Source organism: Martes martes (assembly GCF_963455335.1).
Source record: "Martes martes genome assembly, chromosome: 4".
In the NCBI taxonomy this organism is placed as follows: Eukaryota; Metazoa; Chordata; class Mammalia; order Carnivora; family Mustelidae; genus Martes; species Martes martes.
The window spans coordinates 190,217,416-190,240,761 of NC_137891.1; the positions used below are offsets into that span (position 1 = coordinate 190,217,416).

At 58.8% G+C, this 23,346-nt stretch overlaps 1 protein-coding gene across 2 annotated transcripts in view; it reads right to left on the reverse strand.

The window, feature by feature from the left end:
• Positions 1-23,346, reverse strand: part of PRKCZ (protein kinase C zeta) — a 95,667-nt gene that overhangs the window by 29,553 nt on the left and 42,768 nt on the right. For both annotated transcript variants that reach the window (XM_080800658.1, XM_080800657.1), the window contains one exon: positions 2,332-2,417. Coding sequence is in view for 1 of the 2 variants with exons in the window: in XM_080800657.1 (XP_080656783.1) it covers positions 2,332-2,417 (86 nt within the window). In the remaining variant the exon portion in view is untranslated. The remainder of the gene's footprint in view (positions 1-2,331; positions 2,418-23,346) is intronic.

A 23,346-nucleotide genomic window follows, 5' to 3' on the forward strand; every position in this document is an offset into this window, starting at 1 on the left:
TCAAGGCCAGATAAAGATCTAGGTGGGGAAACACACTTTCTGCCCTAGGGTCACCGAGGAAGAACATGAGAAGTGATCTCTTGTGGGCTGTCCCCCCTTCAGTCTCGCCGTGTCCTGCAGAACCAAGTGTGCGGCTCTTAAAACATCCTTTCAAGTGACCGGTGGAGAGGAAATGCACAACCCTGTGATTAACACGGGGAACGGGGCAGACGCGGCCTCCAGGGTCCGGCCAAGACAGGGGACTCAGAACCAAGGGCAATCGGGGGGAATCATCGTAGTCGCCCCTCGTTCTGCGAACAACTAAACAGTCTACGCGTTGAGAGTCTTTGGACCGGCTCCCTTCTCAGCCTCCCCGTGTCTGTAAAAACCCACTTCTGCTGCTCTGAGGACAGCTGACCATCTGTAACAGGGTGGGAGTGGGGGAGCAGGGGGCACTCCTGGCAGTCCCCGCTCCTCCATGGGGAGGAAAGCCGATTCTCACCGATTTGGGGGAGGGGGCAGCAGGAAGGACAGGCGGGAAGGAGTGGGAGGGTCTGCATCTCGCAATCAGAGAAATGTTTTTCTCCTAAAATCTGTGGAGTGGGGGAAGCCAGGCCCCTCTGTGCTGCCTGGGCCCCGCCTGTCTTGCTGGGTGGGTGGGCTTCATCTTGGACCAGTGAGTCAGTCGTAATGAAGGAAACAGCATTTCACTGAAAGTCAACATGCGGCGGCGGGGGGGTGGGGGTGGGGCACGGGCCTCCAAGAACCTTCCGTCTGACATCCCGAAGGATGGCCAGTCCCATCTGGCTGAGACCCCTCTCTGTCCAGAATGACACCAGTGCCCAAATGGGCAGAAAGAGAAGCCACCTGGCCACACAGCTGGCTGGTAAAACGCAGGGTGAGGGCAGCAGGTGCCTCGCACCCTGGGGGTTGGGACGTTTCCGTCTCTACACACTGTCAGCAGCCAGGGCTTGTCCTTTGGGCTGGCTCACCACGACATCTCCCATCCATACCCCGTCGGTCCTCCCAGAGATGGGACACTATCCACGCGCCCCACTCTGTCCCCACCCCCCAGCAGCACCTGGCACGCAGGGTCCTCTCATACGTTCTTGCTTGGTGACGCCTGACCTCCCCAAGGCGTCTGATACTCCCTGGACCCCGTGTTCTCCTGCCACCCACCTGGGTTCCTTCTCATACCTCACAGACACGCCCCATGCTTTCTTGGTCCCTAACACTGTGCCCCTAGATCTCCCCTAGCTGACTCTCCTCTAGGCAGTAGTTACAACAGACAACAAATCTGTGTTCAGAGTCTCTGCGCCCAGAGCACTGCGTTTGGTGGGGACACAGCAGGCCTGGAGCTGTGAGGAATACCCAGTGCACATGGGAACGGGGGCCCCAGGGAAAGGGCCACAGGGACGACGGACTGACCCAAGATGGAGTCAGGTGCGTCATGAGCTTTGAGCACGTGGAGGATGGGGGAGGGTGGGTGGGGCAGAGTCTCAGCACGTGCAAAGGCCCTCAGGTGCACATGTGCTGGGCTACGGGAGTGGGCTGAATGGTGTCCCTCGAATTCGTGTCCCCTTAGGACCCCCAAATGTGACCTCATTTGGAAAAAGAATTTCCGTAGATGTACTCTTAAAATGAAGTCACAGTGGACCGGCAGGCCATAAGCACGCCTGTTGTCCTTGGAGAGAGCAGAGGCCACGGGAGGACGGAGCAGATGTGCGGCTGCTGCAGCACGAAGGGCCTTCCAGGCCACCAAAGGGGCACAGCCCTGTGCACACCTTGGCCGTGGACCTCTGGCTCCAGAGGTCCACGCCTGCAGGGCTCGGCTCCAGCCGCCCCGGGACACGAAAGCCCTTGGCCAGCGAAGCCCCTGCAGGCACCTCCCCTTCCACGGTGAAGGGGGACAATCCTAAAGCCACCTGAATCGTGTCACTTCTAGAGAACAGAAGAGCATCCTGAGGAGCAAGGATGGAAAGGCCGGGCCGGGAGCCACGCGTCGGGCCGACGTGGGGCTGTCGGGGTCCCAGGGCTCACAGGAGACGCACAACGTGTGCACCAGCGTCATCGGTCAAATCTGCAGACCCACGTCCGACCACAAGCAACCTAGGACCTTGAAGCTCCCGCGCCCCACGCAGGGGCAGCCCAACCCGGGCCAGCAGAGCAACACGGAGACATCCCCCCCCACTCGCCAGGCAGCCGCCACGTGCAGAAAAGGCCCGGTGCCTCTGGAACGGGCTTGTGTGGGACTCTCAGCAGCAAGGGTCCCCACCTTTCTCTTTGCTGGTGAGGTTAGTGCAGGCCAGGCAGTGACAGCCCGGGAGCTGGGGGCCGAGGGGCGTCACTCACCCTGTTAAAGCGCTTGGCCTGGAAGAGATGGCCGTTGGCGCGGTACAGCTTCCTCCATCTTCTGGCTCCGCGGCGGTAGATGGATTCTGGGGGGGACAAGAGAGACGGGTAAGGAAACGGTCCAGCAGCCTGCCAGCCCGACCCCACCCGAGGTGCCCACGGGGACGGCCGCCCGGAGGGGGACAGCAGCTGCGCAGCCCCTGTGAGGGTCCGGCTGGGACGTCATCGGAGGCCAATGCACTTCCAGGCCCGCCTCCCTGTTTTCCTTTCCACCCTCCTTCCCTCCGGGCCAGGAAACCAGGCCCCCTTTCCACACTGGGGTGCGGTGCACACGGGCTGCGAGCTTGTGCCTCACCATCCACGGAGGGGCCGCAGCTGCCACGTGGAGTCCACGGTCAGCCTGACATGCAGCCGGGCGTCCTGTCCACCCGGACACGAGAGACCCCCGCCCGACAGCTCTCGGGGCAGAGTTGAGGCAGACACACCAAGCCCTTACGCTGAGTCGAGGGTTACCAAGCGCGTCACTTTCAAAAACGGCATTTGAGAATCCAAACTCGTAAGAAGGACGCCGCTAACCAAAAAAGCTGGAATTACGCATTTAACTAGGACTGTCGGTTTCGTTCTTCCCCAAAAATGCTCGTAACTCTGCTCCTTCCAAACACTCTGAAGTAAACGCCGGTACGCACAAAATACTCAGGACACAACGAGAAGCTTTGTGCTTTTATAAAGTCCCACAGTGAAAGCCACTTTCATGAGTCGTGGAAGTGCCACGAACGTTCCCCAATGTGGAGAGACTAACGAGATGTTTTTAAAACAAGCAAATTCCCAGCTCTGGCTGGACCCTGCTGAAATCAGGTCACGGCCACCGGAGAGCCCACTTCCCTCCCTTTAAACAGGAGACTGAGTGAGAATCAAGATGTCCGGTTCCTCTGCGGCAGGAGCCCCCGGCGGTGGGCAGCTGGGGGGCCGGCAGAGGCGCACACATTGCCCAGGACTCCTCAGCGGTTTCCCGCCACAGACGCTCAGGCAGCACCCAGACGTGAGCAGGGACACTTGGGAGGAGGTGGCACCAGCCTTCACCTCCCGCTCCGCCACCTGCAAGTTCACACCTGGGCGCCACAGGACACAAGGACCACCCTCAGTCCGTTTGGCCCTCAGCTCTAAGGAGTCCCTGGTGATGCCCAGGGCCTTTGTCCAGATGATGGGGTACGTCCTGCCATATCCAGCCCTTCCAGCCTACCTGGCTTGATTTGGGGGAAGGCTGGGGGGGGAGGTCCATGCTGATGTCCCCAGGACTGACCATCCCCACATCCCCAGGCCCCTGACCCTCCCTGCATGTGGCATTCACAACTCCCAGCCGTTCTGCAGAGAGAAGTCACTGAGTGACAGACACAGACGGAGGGACAGAGACACACAGGGGGAGCTGAGCTGGCCCGCTGGGGATACCCTGGTGCCAACACGCTGGTTTTCTTGTGCCCAGCGCACACACCACGCGGAAACCTACAAATATGCCCGACCAGACAGCCTTCAAACCCGTTAGAGCTGCCCGAAGTAAAAAGCACAAAGATGCCCTAGCAGAGGCCAAGGGTACGAGGGGGAGCACTGAGGGGACAAGACCCAGGGCTGCACGCGGCCCTGCAGGCCCAGAGCCCTCGAGGGGGACTCACTGTCTGAGGAGGTGAAGGTGTTCTAGAAGTGTCAGACCAGTGCCAGGTTCGGGACGGTGTGGCCTCTGGGGGGCGCCCCGGGGGCGGGCGCTGGTGAGTCTCTATCCCAGTGGCCGCCGGGCCACACGTGTCCACTACCCAGTGTGCTCTGTAGGCTCGCGAGGGACATGCCTCGCAGGTGCCCCAGAGCCGCGCAAACAGGTAAAACTGTAAAAGCCGTGGGAGGGGCCGCAGGCAGCAACAGTGTGGCTACAAGTGATTTCCGATGTCTCCCTCTGACCCTCTCTAAGGACTCATTTGAACCTTTTTTGGGGGAGGGTTGAAGCAGGGGGGACACCCCCGGGAGCAGGTGCTGAATTTAATTTTAAATAAAGTGTATCAAATTTAAAAACGAAACAAAGCTCTAAGTAGCCAAAGAAAGGCCCTGTCCCCCTGCTGCGGGTCCTGCCCACGGGTGGCCCACGGGGCCACTGCTGGTTGCCAGGAGGTCCACAAAAGCACCCCCAAGGCCAGGTCCTGCCCGCCCACCTGCCTGCCCCGTCACCTCAGGCAGAAGTGTGACCTCCCTGCTGTCGGTGGAGTGTGGCTTCAAGGAAACGTATGTGGGTGCCGCTGGGCAAGGGGTCGAAGGCGGGGGTTCACTCTGTGTGAGCAGGGCTGGGCCGCGGAGCCCAGACGCGCAGCCAAGTGCTGTTCTGGATGTTTCCGGGAGGGTGTTTCTTTTGCTTTGTTTTTATCTGTTTGTTTTTTAAGTAGTCTCCACACCCATGCAGAGCTCATTGCAAAGCCTGAACTCACAACCCCGACATCAAGACCTCCGCTGAGATCAAGAGTCAGATACTCAACCACCAGAGCCACTCAGGAGCCCCAGGGGCATCTCGGGAGGGGACTGACATTTAAACCAGTGGACTGGGAGTGAGGCAGACTGGCCTCCGTGACATAGGTGGGCCCCATCCACTCAGCTGAAGGCCTGACTAGAGCAAATGACGGGCATCCCCGAGCCGGAGGGAACTCTGCCTGCGGCAGCCAGACTTTCAACTTGAACTGAAGCTCGGGCTCTCCTTGGGTCTGCAGACAGCCGACCCGTCCTCAGATTTTGGATCTGCCCATCTCCGTAACCGCATGGGCCGGTTCCTTACCACAGAGCTCTTTTCCTCTAAACACACACCCTACTGGTTCCTTCTCTGGACACCCCCGACGGACACAAGGTCTCTAAGACGGTGTTTACCTTTATCCGCACCCTACGCAGAGACAGGATGGCATTTGCAGAGCCCCTGGCTTTGCAGACCCCAGCAAGGCACCACAGCCTTGGCATGGCCTCAGGCAACGGCAGGGAGTGCCCCCCCCCCACCGGGTGTCCGCTCGATGCCCAGGCCACTGCCTGGAAAGCAGCCGTCAAGTGAGTTACAAAGAACCACAAGGGACAGCGGGACAACCTTCACTTATAAAAATATCTATGTATAATACACACACACGCAATTTATTTATTTCAGATTTACAGAAAGTTCAAAGACAGTACGGAGAGATCCCACGTAACCTGCCCACAGCTTCCCCTCCCGCAACACCTGACTCCCGCTGACGTATTCGTCAAGACGGAGATGAACGCCACGGCTGTTCCCTAAACTCCAGCCGGAGCCGGCAGCCCCCGTACGCTTCACGGCTCAGGACACTTCCAGACTTTGGGAAAGCTGCGGCGAGGGCACGGGAGCCCACAGCGTGCGCGCCCCGCGTTCACTCACGGGCGTGCGGCACGTCTGTCACGACTCGTGAAGCAATACTGACGTGTGGCCACGACCAGGCACATACTCGACTCGGTTTCCTCAGCGTCTCCCTGCCGCCCTCATTCAAACCCAGACGCCACCCAGAACCCCACACAGCCCCGTTCACCCAGGCCCCTTTCGGTGGTGGCTGTTTCCACCAACCCGGCAGGGATGACCCTGCTGACCCTGAGGAGAGCGGGTCAGACACTGGGTCGAGTGCCCCCCTCCTGGGGTCTGCCTGCTGTTTCTCTCAAGACTGGACTGGGATTACCACCTCCCTAATCTTTTTTACAGATTTTATTTATTTATTTGAGAGTGAGAGAGCACAAGCAGGGGGAGCAGCAGGCACAGGGAGAGGAAGAAGCAGGCTCCCTGCTGAGGGGCTCCTTCCCAGGACCCCCAGATCACGACCTGAGCCGAAGACAGAAGCTTCACCGACTGAGCCACCCAGGCGCCTCTCCCCTCCTTAACTTCCGAATTAACTGAGCACCTTTCCTGAAAAACCCACATTCCCACCATGGCAGCCACCAAACCCCCAAAACTTTCGAATGTCGGACTGTTTACTAGAAGGTTCCCCAAGTGCAGGGCTGGATGGAGCGGGATGGTGCCCACTCGGCCTTCCTGAGCTCAGTGGGGGCCCGCCATCCTCTGCCCTCTCAGGCCAGGCCCATCCGCCTTGTGGGCCACCAGCTCCAAGAACTGTCACGTTCGCAGATTCTGGGTTTCTGCCTGGAAAGTCACAGCCCCTATTCCTGATTTGAAGTGACAACCACCGTGTAAACAGGGAAAAAAGAACACATGTCCTCAGAGAGCACGCGTGTGCGGCAGGGCGGGTGCTCTAGGACGGGCGCTGGCTCTGTGCCCCCACTGCACGTCCCCTCCTTGCCCGCTGAGTCCAGCGCCCGCAGGAAAGGGTCCCACACACAGGTCGGGTGGGCAGGAAAGGCCTCCATGGGGGTCAGGGCCCTGCCGGCGGCACAAGGCAGCTGCCCAGAGTCCGTCGGGTCTGCGGTTCAGTCTCGGCCGTGCGGTCGAGGCCGCGCTCTGAGGTCCGTGTGCCGCCAGGGGCCTTCCCGGGCGCCCGCGCTCTGGCCTGGGCACCACGGCGAAGGCCGGGCGGCTCTCAGCGGCGCCCGGGGCGCGTGGGCTGCTCTCCCCCCTCCCCCCAGCATCAACTCCAACCCTTGGAAGAAGCTCTTCGCTTGTCTTTGAGATTCTATAATTAGGAGGCCGCAGGGAATTTTAACGAGCTCAGTTTCTATGGCAATGCCGCGTCTTGAGGGCTCTGACAAGAAGAGCGCGTGGGGCGACAGTGTGAAGAAACCCCGCGGCCCACAGACACGGGGACGAGCGTGGGCTGTGCCCGAGTTCCGGGGCAGGGCAGCGCCGCAGGCAAAGCCTCTCTCGCTGTTCTCCGGCCACGGGCCACGGGCCACGGGCCACGGGCCGGGGTGAGCGGCACAGCCCCGCGCCACGCCGCGAGGACGGCCGCAGAGCCCCGAGCCCGGGGGAGTGCTGCCTGGATGCGGCACACGTTGGGGCGCACCACGTGGGGATTGTCCCATGCCGCCCCCCCCGGGGGGGTGACCCGCTGAGTGACCCGGCCCCAAGCGGGGGCAAGGAGCTGGTGAGGTGGCTTTGGGCCAAAGGGTGGGAAGTGGAGTGCGGCCGAGAGCAGGGGCCCAGGGCAGAGGGGGCGCCGCCGCCCACCAGCTTCCTCCCCGCCGGACGGACGGTGGCTCTGACTGGACTCTGGGGGGCAGGGACCGCCGCCGTCTGAGCAGCTCTCCTCAGTACAAGGCTCGGCCTGGCTCATTCTGGGCAAGTATCTGACACGAAACAGTGAGACAAAGGACACATTGCCAGGGCCAGGACGGCTAAGACATCCCAGTCCCTCGGTCACCCAGGACTGCGCAGAGACAGTCTCGGGGGAGAAAGGTGGTGGCCGGTGCTCCTGCAGGGCCCAGCTCTGTGTCACATCGCCCGCCGGGGTTGGGGTTCAGAGAACACTTGCCCCAGGACCCCCTGCTCTCGCCAAATGCACATTCCACACACAGGCTCCTAGGCACGCTGCCACGTGACCTTCTGGAACCAGTAGGCTGGGGTTTGGGGCCGGGTCCCGACCTCAGTCTGGCTGCCAGGAAGGGACCTGGTGCCCTGGGGAAGCCTGGTGGGCACCCTGGCTGGGAGGTTCCAGAGGACAATGGAGAGTGTGGACGAACATGCAGTCCCTGGGTCCCTTAGGGGACCCAGCTGTGGCTCCCGTCCCAGGCCTGCAACGAGCAGGGCGCCACGGAGGGACGTCCCCGAACACAAGCCTGCCTCTCCAGACACGCTCTGTGGGGGCCTCCCTTGGGGCACGCGGCCCGCCTGCTGCGGCCACCGCAGTCTGCCATGCCTGCCCACATGGCCACCCAGCAGCGGCGAGGTAGCCCAGGCTCCGGGCTAAATCCCGGGGCTGACCTGTGGGCACACTGTGGATTGGAGCTGGGACTGCAGAGGCCACGCAATGGTGAGCCTCTCCACCGAGGGGAACGGGGACGGCACTCGGCTCCCATCTCTCCGGGCCCAGCGTGCAGCCACCCTGCCATGCGTCTCCTAGCGTGAAGCTCACGTGCCAGCGGCGGGGACACGGTCCTCGAGGCTTCGCATCCCCTTCAGGAGCTTCCCGCTGGCCCCTCCCCCAGCAGCCAGGGTGGGCATGGGGCACGCGCTCCGCGAGGCCACAACGGCAGAGCGGGGGGAGCCAGGATGCCACGGGCCAGGGTTGGGGGGAGCGCTGACACACTGTGGAGGATGCGGTCAGTGGTTGGGGAAGGGGACGGGATGCCACTTCTTCCTCGAGAGGAAAAGGCCCCATGGAGGACAGACAGGCGTGGACGGCCCACAGGAGGGCCTGTGCAAACACAGGTCCCCCGCTTTGGAAGCTGATGTCTGATTCCTGTGCGCTAAGAAACCTGGTGCGGCGAGCAGGCGTGTGCAGGCACGTGCCTGGGGATCAGGCTGCTGACTTTTTTTTTTTTTTTTAAGATTTTATTTATTTATTTGACAGAGAAAGATCACAAGTAGGCAGAGAGGCAGGCAGAGGGAGAAAGGGGGGAAGCAGGGTCCCCACTGAGCAGAGAGCCCGATGCGGGGCTCGATCCCAGGACCCTGAGATCATGACCTGAGCCGAAGGCAGAGGCTTAACCCACTGAGCCACCCAGGAGCCCCGGGCTGCTGACTTTTTAAAATGAGAGCTGCTCACCTACAGAGAGCCTCCCGATGGGATACGGGGCTGGGAGGGGCTGGCGGCGCTATGTGCGCGGAACTGACCGGGAGCAGTCACCCAGCACCACGGTGCTGCCTGCCCAGGGAGAGGGTCGTGGAGAGGGTCACGGCCCTCCCAGGGGCTCCTGAGAGCTGCCCCTCCCTCACCAAATGCTGTCAGCACCCCTTAAGAACACCAGTCCTAAGAGGTTAGTTTTAAGGGGGAGGGATTTAACAGTTCAACTTTCTTTTTTTTTTTTTTTTTTTTTTAAGCTTTCATTTATTTATTTGTCAGAGAGAGAGAGCACAAGCACAGGGAGCGGCAGGCAGAGGGAGAAGCAGACTCCCATGGAGCAGGGAGCCCGACGCGGGGCTCCTCCTAGGACCCTGGGATCATGACCTGAGCCGAAGGCAGAGGCTTCACCGACTGAGGCCCCCCTCACCGGCGCCCCCAACAGTCCAAACTTCTAATCATTTTATCACAAATACCTTAACTTTTCAGGGTCCAAATCAAGTTTAATGAAACGGCTGACCAATATTTCACAAAGCTTCTGTGGAAAAAAGGGCACCAACTTCCGAGTAACCTACTATAAATAAATCCACCCCGAACGCGACTCCTTTCCTCGGGGAGGATTTCCTCCAAGGACTCACTTAGAAGGAAAAGCGCTCGTTGCTGCTCAGCGCCCAGCGCTGCAGCAGGACCCGGGCCTCTCCCACGACCAAGGCCGGCGCCTGGGCAGGGAGCGCAGAGCCTCGGCGACAAGGGCACCAGAACCACCGGGCGCCCCGGGAAGTGGCAGCTTGGATGGGGAGCTGGGCCCTGAAGACGTGGGCTGGCACCAGGAGCCAAGGGGCCTCAGTCTAATTCCGTCTCCAAGAACAAACCACAACAGCAGGAAAACAGCAAACGCAATGCGGACAGAGGGATGTGTCACCAGGCCCACCTTGTGTCCTCAGGCTGTGCTACGAGTTCTGGGGCAGGGGTTGCAAACACACCTGCAGGCAGTTCATGGGCACCCGTCTGGAGACAGAAACCCGGGCCCGGGACGCCCAAGACAACCCAGGCCTAAGGAGGTCTCAGTCAGCCCGGACGCTGTGACAACCCTGACAACACCGGGGACTAGGGACACAAGCACTCAAAGTGAGCTCTCACCGTCCGGAGGCTGGGGCCGGAGGTCAGAACGCCTGCCGGGGCCGGTCCTGTCCTGCCGAGAGGACGCTTCCTGGCGTGAAAGTGGCCTCCTCACTCTGTGTCCCCGGGGCCGAGACAGCCCACTGGCCCTTATAAGGGCAGTGATCCCATCTGAGGTTCCCGCCCTCTGACCTCAACCATCCCCTCCCCAAGGCCTCATTCCAAACACTGTCCCATGTGGAGTTAGTTCTGGTTCTGAGGGACAACATTCAGTCCGTAACACTCTGCCCCCAGCCGCCTCCCCCAAATTCAAGTCCTTCTCACATGCAAAACACACTCATTCCATCTCAAGAGCCCCCAAACTCTTAACTCCTTCCAGCATCAGCTCTGACGTGCACATTCTGATCTAAATCAGGCACGGTTCACCCAGAGACAGAATTCCAGTCCAGCTGTGAACCTGTGAGGCCAAACAAGATAAAAACTTCCAAAACACAATGTCGGGACAGGCCTAGGATGGCCACGCCCATTCCAAAAGGGAGACACAAGAAGGAAAGGCGACGGGTCCCAAGAGAGGCCACAGTTTGGCCAGGCAAATCCCATTAGATCTTAAGGCTGGAGAACAGTCCCCTTCGGGCTGATGCTCTGGCCTCCAGGCCCCCGTCGCCCCTGACTGAGAGGATCTCTCAAGACTCCTCAGAAAAGGAAGCCGTGGTGGAGTCAGCCTGTTGAGGCATCGGCTGGACCCTGGGCACACAAATTCAAGAAAAGAGGCCAAGAAACCAAGCAGAAAGCAGCTGCTAAGTGAAAAACAAAACAAAACAAAAAAACCCAAAGCCAGCCCAGGTAGAGATTTTGGCTGACTCATAGTGCTCGGGAGACAACAGCTGGAGATGTGGGTCCTGGAAACCCCCAGACCTTCCAGGTTGAGACGACTGAAAGACACTCAAGGAAAATGGGAAATGGACCAACTTGAGCTGAATCAAGGTAATTTGTCCACATTCCATCTGCCAGAATAAAATTAAACCCTCTCAAGAGAAAAATAACATCATTCGGAATGCCTACAGTTTTTCAAACACAGTATCTGATATTCCATCAAAGATTACCAGGTGGGCCGAGAGAGAGAAGCGTCCCGAAGAGTCAACACAGACCGACTCCGGCCACCCCGGTGTCTAAACGTTTTTCAAAAATAAGATGAGAAGATTTCACCATTGAACTAGACCTACAGAAAAGAAGAGATGCTCTAAATATCCTAGGACTTCAGAACTTTAAAACAAACAAACAAACAAACAAACAGAGTAATTGAAACCAGTAATTCAGGAGAAAGATTTAAAAGCAGATTAGACCAAATAAGACACCTCAGTAGAAAATACCCAGATTAAAAAAAAAAAAAAATACCCAGATTGAAGCACAGACGGTGAAGAAAACCAGCATGGAAAAAAAGACAGAAAAGAGCATAAGAGACATGTGGGTATGGCGAGAAGATGTGGGTATGGAACCCTGGGGGAAGCAGGCAGAGTGAACAGGGCCATAGCGGAAAAGATACTGATGGACATTTTCCAAAAAGACAGAAGACATTATGCCCTACATCCAAAAAGCTCTACAAACCTCAGTTGGGATAAATTCACCAATCCCTCCCTCTCTTTCACAGGGCCGCTGAAATAGAAGAACACAGACCATTTTAAAAGCAGCCAGAAAGAGAAGAGAGCGCGTGCGCGTGAGCATTACCTTCGTGGGAACAAGATCGACAGGTGACTTTCCAACAGAAATGACAACAGCCAGAAAACAACGTACTGAAAATGCTAAAAGAACAACGCTTATGGCCTACATCTGCGCACCCGCTGAAAAACAGCCCCCCAAAATGAACACAAAATAAAGACATTTTCACACAAACAAAAACCAATTAATTGTCAGCAAATCTATGCCAACAAGAAATACTAAAGGAAGTATTTTGGACAGAAGAAAATTGGCCTCAGACATTAGCACGATCATGCAGGAAGAAAGGAAGCACATTAGAAGGTTAAATAAACAGGTAAATCGGAATGGGTACCATTTAAAACAGTATTTTTTTAAAGATTTATTTATTTATTTTGATGGGGGAGAGAGTAAGTGGGGCACAGGGGTGGGGGGAGGAGGGGCAGAGGGAGAGTCTTCAAGCTGACTCCCTATGAGCGCAGAACCGGACATGGGACATGAACTTCTGACCCTGAGATCATGACCTGAGCCAAAATCCAGAGTGGGATGCTCACCCTACTGAACCACCCAGCTGCTCCTAAAAACAATATTAATGATGACTTGTGAGGTTCAAAATATACGTGACGTTCACACACAACAACACCATAAAAACTGACAGAGGTTACATATAACTTAAGTGTTGTAAGGTTCTTGTCTTACCTGGGAAATAGTACAAATATTTAAGGTACATTCCAAGAATGTGTTTCATAATTTCTAAGGCAGCCAGAGTATTTACAAAATATTTTTTCAAGTATTATTTAACAAAGCTAATGGAGGGGGGAAGTGGAGTAACACTTGACTACATCAAAAGTAGCCAAGAAAGGAAGGCCAAAAGGAAACAGATGGGTTGGTGTAAAGTGATTATTAAGACAGCAGATTTAAACTGTAACATACCAGCATGATGTTAAGTGTAAATGGACTAAACGCTTCGGTTAAAAGACACGGACTGTCTAGAGTACACTGAAAACAACTAACTTCTGCTAGTACGATTCATTTCCAAAATCTGACACAGAACAGTTGTAAGGAAAAGGATGCCACATAAACACTAAGTTTTCCTGCTCCCCAACACATGTACACACAAAGGAGACTCCCAGGCTAATAATATTTTCCATCTTAAATAGCAACCTGTCACGATGATAACAGTGTCGATCCAAAAAGCAGATATCATGATCCTAAAGCAGTATGCGTCTAATACAGCACAAAACACATGATGAAAAAGTAACAAAATAAAAAAAAGAGAAAGATAAATCCCTAATAATTTGATAACATCTGTAGCTATTAAAAATGGTTTAGGGTTGCCTGGGTGGCTCAGTTGGTTAAGCCTCTGACTTCGGCTCACGTCACGATCTTGGGATCCTGGGATGGAGCCCCACGCTGAGCTCCTTGCTCAGTGCGGAGCCTGCTTCTCCCTCTGTCTGCTGCTCCCCCTGCTTGTGCTCTTTCTCTCTCCCTCAAATAAATAAATAAACAATTTTAAAAAATAACACACCCACAACTTAACTAAAGAGAACAAGAGAAGACATACAAAATCTCAGATTTCTATTTTAAAAATTAAACACAGAATTTAAAACACTCCCACAAAGGAAACTCCAGACCCATAGGGCTCTACTGGTGAATTCTTCCAAATAATTGAGCTAGAAATAGTATCAATTTTATGTAAAATTGTCTCAAGAATTAAAAAAAAAAAAAGCTTATTTAATTTTATGAGGCCGATATACCTCCAAGTTAAATTCTGACAATGACATGGGAGAACTAGAGGCCAATCTCTCTCACAAATACGGTTGCAAAAACACCACACAAAATATTAACAAACTGAATCTGGCGAAATGTGGAAAAGGTAATATACCACAACCAAATGGAGTGCATGAAGGGAACGCGGGGTTGGTTGATTCAAAGTCAATCAGTTACATCACCTTTAAAAAAAGATTTTATTTATTTATGTTAGAGAGAGGGCTTGTGTGCAAGCGGGGGGGGGGGAGGGGCAGAGGGAGAGGGAGAAGCGGACACCCCCCTGAGCGAGGCGTCTTGACGTGGGGCTCGATCTCACAACCCTGAGATCACAACCCGAGCCTAAGTCAAGAGTTGGACACCTAACCAGCGGAGCCACCCAGGCCCCAATTCACCTTATTAACAGAATAGAAGAGAAGAGCGTGTCAACGGATGAAGAAAAGAAGCATCTGATAAAATCCGGTACAACTCACGGGGCGCCTGGGTGGCTCCGTGGGTGAAGCGCTGCCTTCAGCTCAGGTCATGATCCGAGGGTCCTGGGGTCGAGCCCCACATCGGGCTCTCTGCTTGGCGGGGAACCTGCTTTCCCCTCTCTACATGCCTGCCTCTCTGCCTGCTTGTGATCTCTGTCTGTCAAATTAAAAAAAAAAAAATCCGGTACAATTCAGGACAAAAACTCTCAACGAGGCCTAAGATGACCTTAATTTGATGGTGGGGGTTTACAAAAGAAAAAAAAGTCACTCCACGAACGTCCTTAACAGTGAAATCTGGAGTCACCACTTCTGTCCCACATTGTTTGAGAAAGGTGAGCGGCGCGAGGTTGGAGAGGCGGAAATACACCGATTCGCCGACAGCGCTAGCCCGGGAAACCCACGGGAACCGGCAGACAAGACCTGGGGCTAATGTGTGGGGTCAGCGGGGCTGCCCCAATACGCGTCAGCAAACAGAACTGCGGAGGTAACGCCACTTAAGGCGGCACTGAAAATTAAGCACGAGGCAAGCGCTCTGACCAAACCCGTGCAGGACGGCCACACGGAAGGTTACAAAGCGTAACCGAGGGAACGGAAAGAAGGGTGCGCGGGTGCGCGGGGTCGGAAGCCTCACTGCCCTGAGGACGTCAGTCCTCCCACGCTGATCTATGAACTCAGAGGTGATCTGAACTAAAGACAAACAAACAGCCTCCCTGGGTTTTTGGAAACTTATAGGCCACTCGGAAAATCCGTACCGAAATGGAAAAGGCAGAGAGCGGCCGGGGTCATCCTGGAGGAAAACAACACTGGAGGACTTAGAACGCGTGGTATTCACGGTCACTAGAGCTGATGTAAAGCAGTGTGATGCTGGTACAACGGGTCAAAGGCACAGAAGTCCAGAAGCGGGTCCCCACACGGACAGTCATCAGATTGATGACAAGGGCGCCCCTGAAGTGTGCTGGGAAAGGGCTAGTTCCTCGACCAACGGTCTAGGTGGACGGTCATCGGCAGGGAGACAGCTGCGCTGGGCCGCCACCCCACACCAGCCACCCCACACCAGCTCCGAGGTCCCGCCAGCCCCAAGTCCCGGGAAGAATGAAAGCTCTTGATCTTGGCCCGAGAGACGAGAGAGGACGTTCAGGCCCCTGGGGCACAGAGGCATTTCTTCAACACGGTAGGAAAAGCACTAATCCCAACATCCCATTTTCTTCATAAGAATGAAGAGGCAAGCGGCCGAGTGTAGGAACAAAGAACTCGTCCAAAACCCACAGAGGGTCCGTGCACGCCAGTAAAGAGGTGCGCGGCCTCGGGGCGCCCGGGGCTCAGTCGGGGAAGCATCTGCCTTCGGCTCGGGTCAAGGTCTCGGGTCCTCGGATGGAGCCCCGCACGGTGCTCAGCGGGGAGCCTGCTTCTGCCTCTCCCTCTCCTCCTCCCCCACTCGCGCTCACGCTTGCTCTCTTTCTGTCTCTCGTATAAATAAAAGTTTTTAAAAGAAAGATGTACAGCCGAGCAAATTATTTTTAAACACCCCGATTCTGAGACTGGGCAGAGGACGCGGACAGGCACTTCACCCAAGTGGGCCCTGCGGGAAGCCCGAGGCAAGCAGGAAGGTACTGATGAGTCAGAGGCAACGAGGAAATGCAACCCCAGGCCGGGATGTGATGCCACTTCCCGCCGGCTCTGCTGGCACCAACCAAGAGCCTCCGACAACCGCAGGTGCGGGGAAGGGCGTGTAGGGGGACTCCCCACTAGCTGAAGGGGTACGTGAATTCACGCTGACCACAGGTGTGCTCCTGGCACAGACCTCCTACAGCCACTGGCCCTCTGGGGGGGTGAAGGGTCTTCCGTGCTCCCAGGAGATGACTCGGGTCCTGCCCCACCCCCAGCAGCAGCAGGACGGGGCTGGGGGCACCAGAAAGACCCAGGCCCGAGTGAGGCCTGGAACTTCCAGCGCCGCGCCACGCCTCCGGGGACGGGAGAGGGGCTGGAGGTGGAGCTGGCGCCCCCACCTCCGCGATGAGACCTCACCTACGTCCCCAGCTGACCCGGCGTGGGGAGCTCCCAGGCGCTGAAGCTGGACAGGGCAGGCGCGGGAGCCCCACCGCCCCAAGCCCTGCCCCCGCGTCGTCCCCATCAGCCCCTTCCTGAGTTGCACACGTCACAAGAAGCGGGTAAGCTGGTGTTTTCCTGAGCTCTGGGAGCCGTTCTAGCCAGTCACTGACCCGACGCATGGGGGGAGCACGGGCGGTGTCCGAGGCTGGGGCAGCCCCGCGGGCCGAGCCTCCGGCTCTGGGGTCCGCACTCACCCCAGGCAGACGCGCCAGAACCGAGTCAAACCGCAGGACGCACACGGGGCCGCACCTGGTTGCCGGCAGGGAAGAGCCCACACGGGGTGCCGGGAAGCAGCACGGGGAGCGTGTGGAGGCACGGCAGCTCCAAGCACCCCGAAACAGCCCGTGGCCTAGGGGTTCCCGCCGTGTGCAGGCGGGGGGGGGGGTGTGTGCACAGGGGCCCCCCGCAGGGCGAACACTGCCCGCTCTGAGAGGACAGACAGGGCCGGCACACATTCTCACCCTGGAACCGACCCGGTGCGGGGAATGGTAACCCAGACCACACCCAGCACCACGGGGACTCTCACCCACGGGACTGAGAGCCATAGGACTCCACCACAAAAAGTTCAAAACCAAGCAAAACTCCACGGGGGGGTGGGCGGGGGGGCCGGGATTCTGGGCACGGCTCAGGTGGACCCCCTAAACCAGCTGGAGGCCGACGGGCACCTCTGTAAAAACTCACCCAGTTGCACACTCGAGGGTTTACAGTTTCTGGAACGGTTTATTCTGGTTAAAAACAATGAAGAAAGGAAACGGGACCAGAGAACAGAGGTTCCAGGTCCTCACATCCCCCCCAAATAAGAGCTACCCCAGATCCTCACATCCCCCCCAAATAAGAGCTACCCCAGATCCTCACATTCCCCCCCAAATAAGAGCTGCCCCACCCCCACCAAATCAGGGCAGGCTTAGTACCTTCTGGAGTGAGTTCTCAACTTTTTCTTGGCTTATTATGATGATGGTTTTTTAAAAATTTGCTCTCTAAGATTAACTTCTGGGACCCACAATCAGAACGTGACCTGTTACTTGGTTATCCTCATAAGTCGTATCAAATAAAAGCACTTCTGAAGAACTAACGTCCACCGTATTCTTTCTGTGCAATGGAACAGGCATTTCGTTGGTCCCACAAGCTCCTTCCCTCACCAGACAGCGAGCGCCCTGATGTCCCATCTGATGAGCACAGATGCTGGGAGGCCCGGGGCCCCTGAGGCGTATCTGTCAGCAAGTCTGGTCCGTCAGGCCCCAGAGCGCGCCCTTCCTGTCCTCCCACATGCTCCTGGCACGGCGTGTCCTCATCACAAGAGCCGGGGGAGGACGGCTCTCCGCCTGACGTCTCCAACTCTCCCACAAATGTGACCGGTCCTGCGGTGCCCCAGTCGCCCGCCCTCTACTCCCGGCCAGCCGCCCGCGCACTGCAATGGCGCCTCTGCCCCCAAAGCCAGCCACATGGGGCCTCGACCTGGTGCCCAGCTCCCAGGGCCACGGACGGTCTGCTCAGATGGCCAGTGGGCTGCCCCTCAGTCACTCCCCTCCCCTTCTCCACGCATCAGCTCCCCACCCTCAAAGACCTGGGCACTGGGTCCCCTTCTCTCTCTCAAGACCAATGATCTTGACCTTCCTCTTGGCCAAACCACGGACCTGCCATCCCTTAGAATCACTCCTCCTCCTGGGACTGGACCACAAGCACCTCTGCACATGTTCACACCCAACCCTCCCCCTGCCCCAATGCCAGCTCCCCTCGTCCACATTCCTCGTGGGATCTAAGAGGCCAGCGACCAGAAGTGCCATTACTGTGCAGACCACCAAAACAAAAGACCACTGCCCAGTCAAGCGGGACCCACGGACCGTCTAGACGCACCCTGCTCTCAGGGTGCTGGGAAGTGAGAGGTGCATCTGTGGGGACACAAGGTGGGGTCTGCTCCGGGCTCTTCTGGGAGAAATCTGGTGCTGGTCCTCTCCTCTTGGGTGGAAATTTGCAACCCTTGGCGGACAGACGGTTGGAAGGGGGCTGGATGCACACATGTGCCAGCCTGCTCCTTCTCTGACCACCCCAGCCTCTGCACAGGCGAGCCCCTCATCAGGACTCCGGTCGCCCCCACGCACAGCAGGTGTTTTTCCAGCACCTGCCCTGCTGGACCACACTGGCCAGGTCCACCTGTGCTCGGCACCAGGGCCCACACGCAGGACACCTGCGGCCTTCTGGAATGACTCGGCCCCGAGCACACACACCGTCTCATCCTCTCCATGCACCTTCATGGACATCTGAATGCCGGCAGGAAGACAGCCCTCGGCTCATAACTGGGCGTACAGTATGAACAGGGCCTGCCCTCAGGGGAGTCCAGGGTCTGGGGGGAAGCGGGTGCTCTCAGGAACTGCATGACGACAACAGGTGTGGCACCCTGAGTTGAGGCCCCAGGTGGCCACATGCGAGCTTCTGAGCCTCCAGCCCCCGAACAGGTGCTTTTACTCCCTGCCCCGTGGGGCTCCATCCCCAGCAGGCCAGCCCACCCCATCCCCGTGTAGCAGCTTCTGGCCAGTGAGGCTTGAAGGGCTCCCAAAGGACCCAGGGAACCCAGGGGATCCAGGGGCCAGTAGCAGGCCAGAGGCTTGATTTGGTCCCTGAAGATGTGACCCAGCGGCCACGGGACCAGAGAAGGCACTGAGGGTGTCGCCTCAGCAAGACCGAGGGCAGAACCCCTCCAAGGAAGCCGGGCCTGTGGAGAGGAGCAGGCCCCGCCGCCCGAGGACGAGCGCAGTCTGTGCTGGGCCCACCCACTGCCTGTCGCCGGTCACTCCCGGAGCCCTGAACCACTGTGCTGGACTGATGTGCTCTTCCCTCTCCCTGGGCCACCCTGACAGCAAAGCCACGCTCCCCCAGCACCCCAGCCAGGGACCAAGTCCACCGATCTGCGTCTGGACCTCTCCAGACTCACCCTCACCCCACCGCCTCCGGCCTGTCCCGGCCAGCAGCCTCCCCCCGGGGCGCCCGGCACCAGCAGGATCAAATCTCAGGGACACACACGGGCCGCAGGCCTGTGTCAGGACCTCCCCTGACGCCACCCAGAGCGTGAGCCAGCATCAACCCCCAGGGTCACTGCTGGGACCCTCTCTTCCTCCCCCCCTTCCAGGGGCCCAGCTCCATGGGGCTCCCCATCCACTGGCCACCTGGGGGAGCTCAGGGCGGGGTTATAATTAGCACGTCTGACCCCCACTGCCACGCTCGATCAGAAGAACCCGAGGAGGAGGAAGGGGAAGGCGCGAGGACTCCCCCGCACAGAGGCGCAGCCTGAGGCTGCCTGAGGCTAAGGCGCGGCCTCGGCTCCCGGTCCAGGAAGCCCTCCAGGGCGCCAGAAACCTTCGGCTGGAAGCCCCCGTGGTCGGCTGGACGAGGGCCCCAGAGGTGTCCCCCCACCAGTCCCTGGAGCCTGTGAGTACGTCACCTTATGAGGTGCAGGTGTGACGAAGTTACGGACCCAAGATGGCAGGGGGGCGCGTCGGAGTCAGAGAGATGATGCACGGGCACGGGGCGTACCCCGGCTCACCCGCCCTCGGTGTCACATCGGCACCAACCCACCACGTTTGTTTCAGAGACTCTGGCACAGGGTCACACGGGGGCCTCAACGCCACCGTCTCACCATGGTCGCCAAAGCCACCACCAATTCCCCCTCCCCCTCCATTCAATCTGCCGTGAGTGCCAGTGGCACACAGTGCTCTGCCAAGACCAGGGTCCACGGGGGACCAAAGTGTGGCCCCAGGTCTAGAAACCCAGAAGTGACATGAGCACAGACCCAGGAGGGGCACAGACCCCCAGGGGGGGGAAAGAGTATGGCCTCCAGGAGCCACCACAGTCAACACGTGGTCCCAGGGATGGAGGGTCCCTGACCTTGAGGCAGCCGGAAAGCACAGAGACAAGAGAGGCCAGGCAGGCTTCCTGGAGGAGGAGACATCTGAGCTGAGTCCTAAGGAGGTGAAGAGAAGACAGGATGAAGGGCAGGCTCCCAACAGGCCTCCACCAGGCCCAGGAGGACCACACGGGAGGACTCACGGGAGGGGCTGCCTTGATCCCTTTCTCTCTGAAGTGCTACCTAAAGGATGGGCTCACCCGGGCGCCTGGAGGGCTCCGTCGGTGGAGCCTCTGCCTTCGGCTCATGTCGCGATCCTGGGGTCCTGGGATCGAGTCCCGTGTCCGGTGCCCTGCCCAGCAGACAGCCTGCTTCTCCCTCTCCCTCTGCTGCTCCCCTACTTGTGCTCTCTCTGTCTGTCTCTCTGTCTCTGTCAAGTCAATCAAATCTTTAAAGGAAAAAAGAAGGATGCACTCTCCGGCCATCCCAGGTCCGCGGCTACAGGACCACGCCGTGGGCTCTGTTGGCCCACGAGCAAGACGGCAGCAGGCACCTCGCGTGGGAGGGCTGGGCACGGGGGTGGACACAGGAGTGGGCAGCCCGACGGAGTCAGCAACGCGGAACACAATCCCAGGGCACCCCCACTTGACCCCCTGCTGGGGGCACTCCCAAAGAAGCAAAGCGGCTGTGGCGTGCACGGGGACTGTGGGTTCACCTGCGGCCGAAAGAGGCTAGAAAGAACCCGAGACCGACGAGTCCCCGGGTCCACGCGTGTGGGGCGCTTGGGGCCGCACAGGGAGCAGGAGCTTGTAGGGTGCAGGGCCTCGGCCGTGCGACTCGCACCCACCACTCCCGGGTGAGCGGCTGGACGAGGTATGCGGCAGCCACATGGACACACGCGGCTCTCCCGGCGTGGAACGGGGGCCCCGGAGCTGAGCGCCAGGAGCCGGGCCCCGAAGACCACCCCCCAAACAGCCAAATTTACGGGGGGGGGGGCATGGGGCTGCAGTCCGCAGGGGTGACGGAAGGCAGAGGCCACGCAGGGAGCCTTCTGCACACGGGATCAATGATGCGGCCCTCGCGCTTACGATGCAACAGCGGACATGGTGTTGTGCCTATGTGGGCAGAGCCACGGGGCTGGGCACACCATGCAGGACCCCTCCAGGGTTCTCGCGGCTGCCGGCCCCAGCGGCCAGGACGGAGGCCCTCTCGAGAAAATGGAGACAGTTCTGGAAACTGGCACCTTGGTTACCAATCTGGCAATATTAAAAAGGGACAATAAATGTCTTCTTGTGTTGGGGAGATGGTGATGCTTATCTTCTAGAGGTTTTTGCTACAATATTTGTCCCTGGACGACAGGAAGGCCAGGTTGGGGGCGGGGCTTACCGGCCGGCCAGAGGTCACGGATGGAGCTGAAGAAAGGGTGTGTGAGTCTTCACTGCACGATTCTCTCGACCTTGGTAGATGCTTGGAATTTTTCATAATAAAAATTTTCTTTAAAGAAACCCCAAGAAACTCATTTCGCTTTCTGGCTTTTGTGCCCACTCGGAGCAGGAGCCCCAGTCTCTTCAAAGCCAGCTCTGGGGGGAGAACCAAAGGTCCGTGGAGCCCCTGAGTCAGCTCGGGCTGGGGGGGAGCTGGGCATCTTCCAGCCTCAAACAAGTCAAGTACAAATGAGACCAAGGGGGACCAGGGCCACGGTTCCCACGAGAGCCGCCTGCACGTGCCGGTGACCACGGAGGGCCCTCCCTCAGGGCTCGTCCCAGCCCCCACACACAGCCCTGTGCACCCAGAGGAAGGACTCTTGCCCCGTGACCACTGAACGTCCCAGAGAAATCCTCCCAGAACCGACCGGTCACGGCCCCCAGAGCAGGGCCCAGATAAGACCCAGAGGGCCCTGAGGCTCCTCTTGGAAGCTCTCAGTCATGTGGCCGCCTCAGCCCAAATCAGTCGGCCTGGACGTTGATAAGGGCCTGACGTGACCTGAAACAATGGGCCACTGCCCTCATTTCACTTCCAGCCCATCCAGAGGGAAACAGCCCCGTGGGGTCACCAGGGAGCCCCGGGCACTCTCACCGCCTCCCCACACCCGGACAGGCGGGCATCTGCAAATGCCCTGCACGCCCCTCACCCCGTCCTCCTCTGGCTTGAGGAAGCAGCGCGAGGACGAGAGCAGCGACCCCGCGGAGCGCAGACGCGGCGCCCGTGGGAAGGCCGGCAGGGCCACAGCTGCCGGTGCCGTTAGAGCCACGCAACAGAAAACCGCCCTAGCGCCGAGCAGTTGGGCGCTGTGATGAGACATGACTTTCCGTGAACCGTCCTCAAGCCCCCCAGCTGAAACAGCCCCGAGTCTGAATGTGCTCTGGGGCGGCCGCGGGTGAAGGCAGATCCGCCAGGGCCCACCCGAGCGCTGTCGGGACGTGGCTGGCCATTCTCGAGCGAATGAGATACCCACGTGCTGTCTGACCACAAACGGGCCACGCGGGAAGTCAGCGCGTGCGAGGCTGCGGGCTGCGCCCTCGCTTCCGGACCCCACACACCACCCGTCCGCAGCCACCTGTCCAAGTCCCCCCGACCCACGTTCCCTCCACCCCCACCTGCTCACCTGGGAACCACCCCCAACCCTCCTGGGTCCCACCAATGTTCTCCCAGCACTGGGCACCTGCACGTCTCCCCGGCCCTCTCCTCCTACTGTCTCTGGCCCGGTGGGCAGCAGGGGACTGCACAGCATTCGGCAGGAGTGACCGCACTGTACCACACGCCCAGTCGCGTGGCTCCCACCTCTCAGTGGCACTCCCCCACCCCCGCCACCTCCAGCCAAGTCAGCTTCCTCTGTGTCCAGCTCCTTCCAGCCACGCCTCGCTCCCTCCTGCCCGGGCGGAGCCGGCTCCCTCCCCAACCGGGGCGCACAGGGGGCCGGCACAGGGGGCCTCCGACCTGGGAGAGAGCAGCCTCCCCTCAGCCCTGCCCGTGCAGGTGACGTGTCTGCAGACTCACCTGCCTGCTCCTTCTCTCCCCTCTAGAACGCAGACTCATGTGGGTGGGCAGCGCCATCCCAGCCCTGAACCATACCTGGCCACGGGGGCCTGCGCACAGGAGGTCCTGGGGAGCAGGCGATCTGGAACGGACGAAGTCCCCATCTTCCCTGCGGTTCGGGGGCCACCGTCCTCAGAGGGGCTCTCACAGTCTGGCCCATTTCTGACGTCCAGCGGCTGACGGCTGAACACCCCACCTTCCCTTTCCGTCTCCGCACACCTGGGCAAACTGCTGAGGAAACCCAGATGCCGCCTCTTCTCAGCGTCAGGTGAGAGTTCAAAGCCTGTGTGCG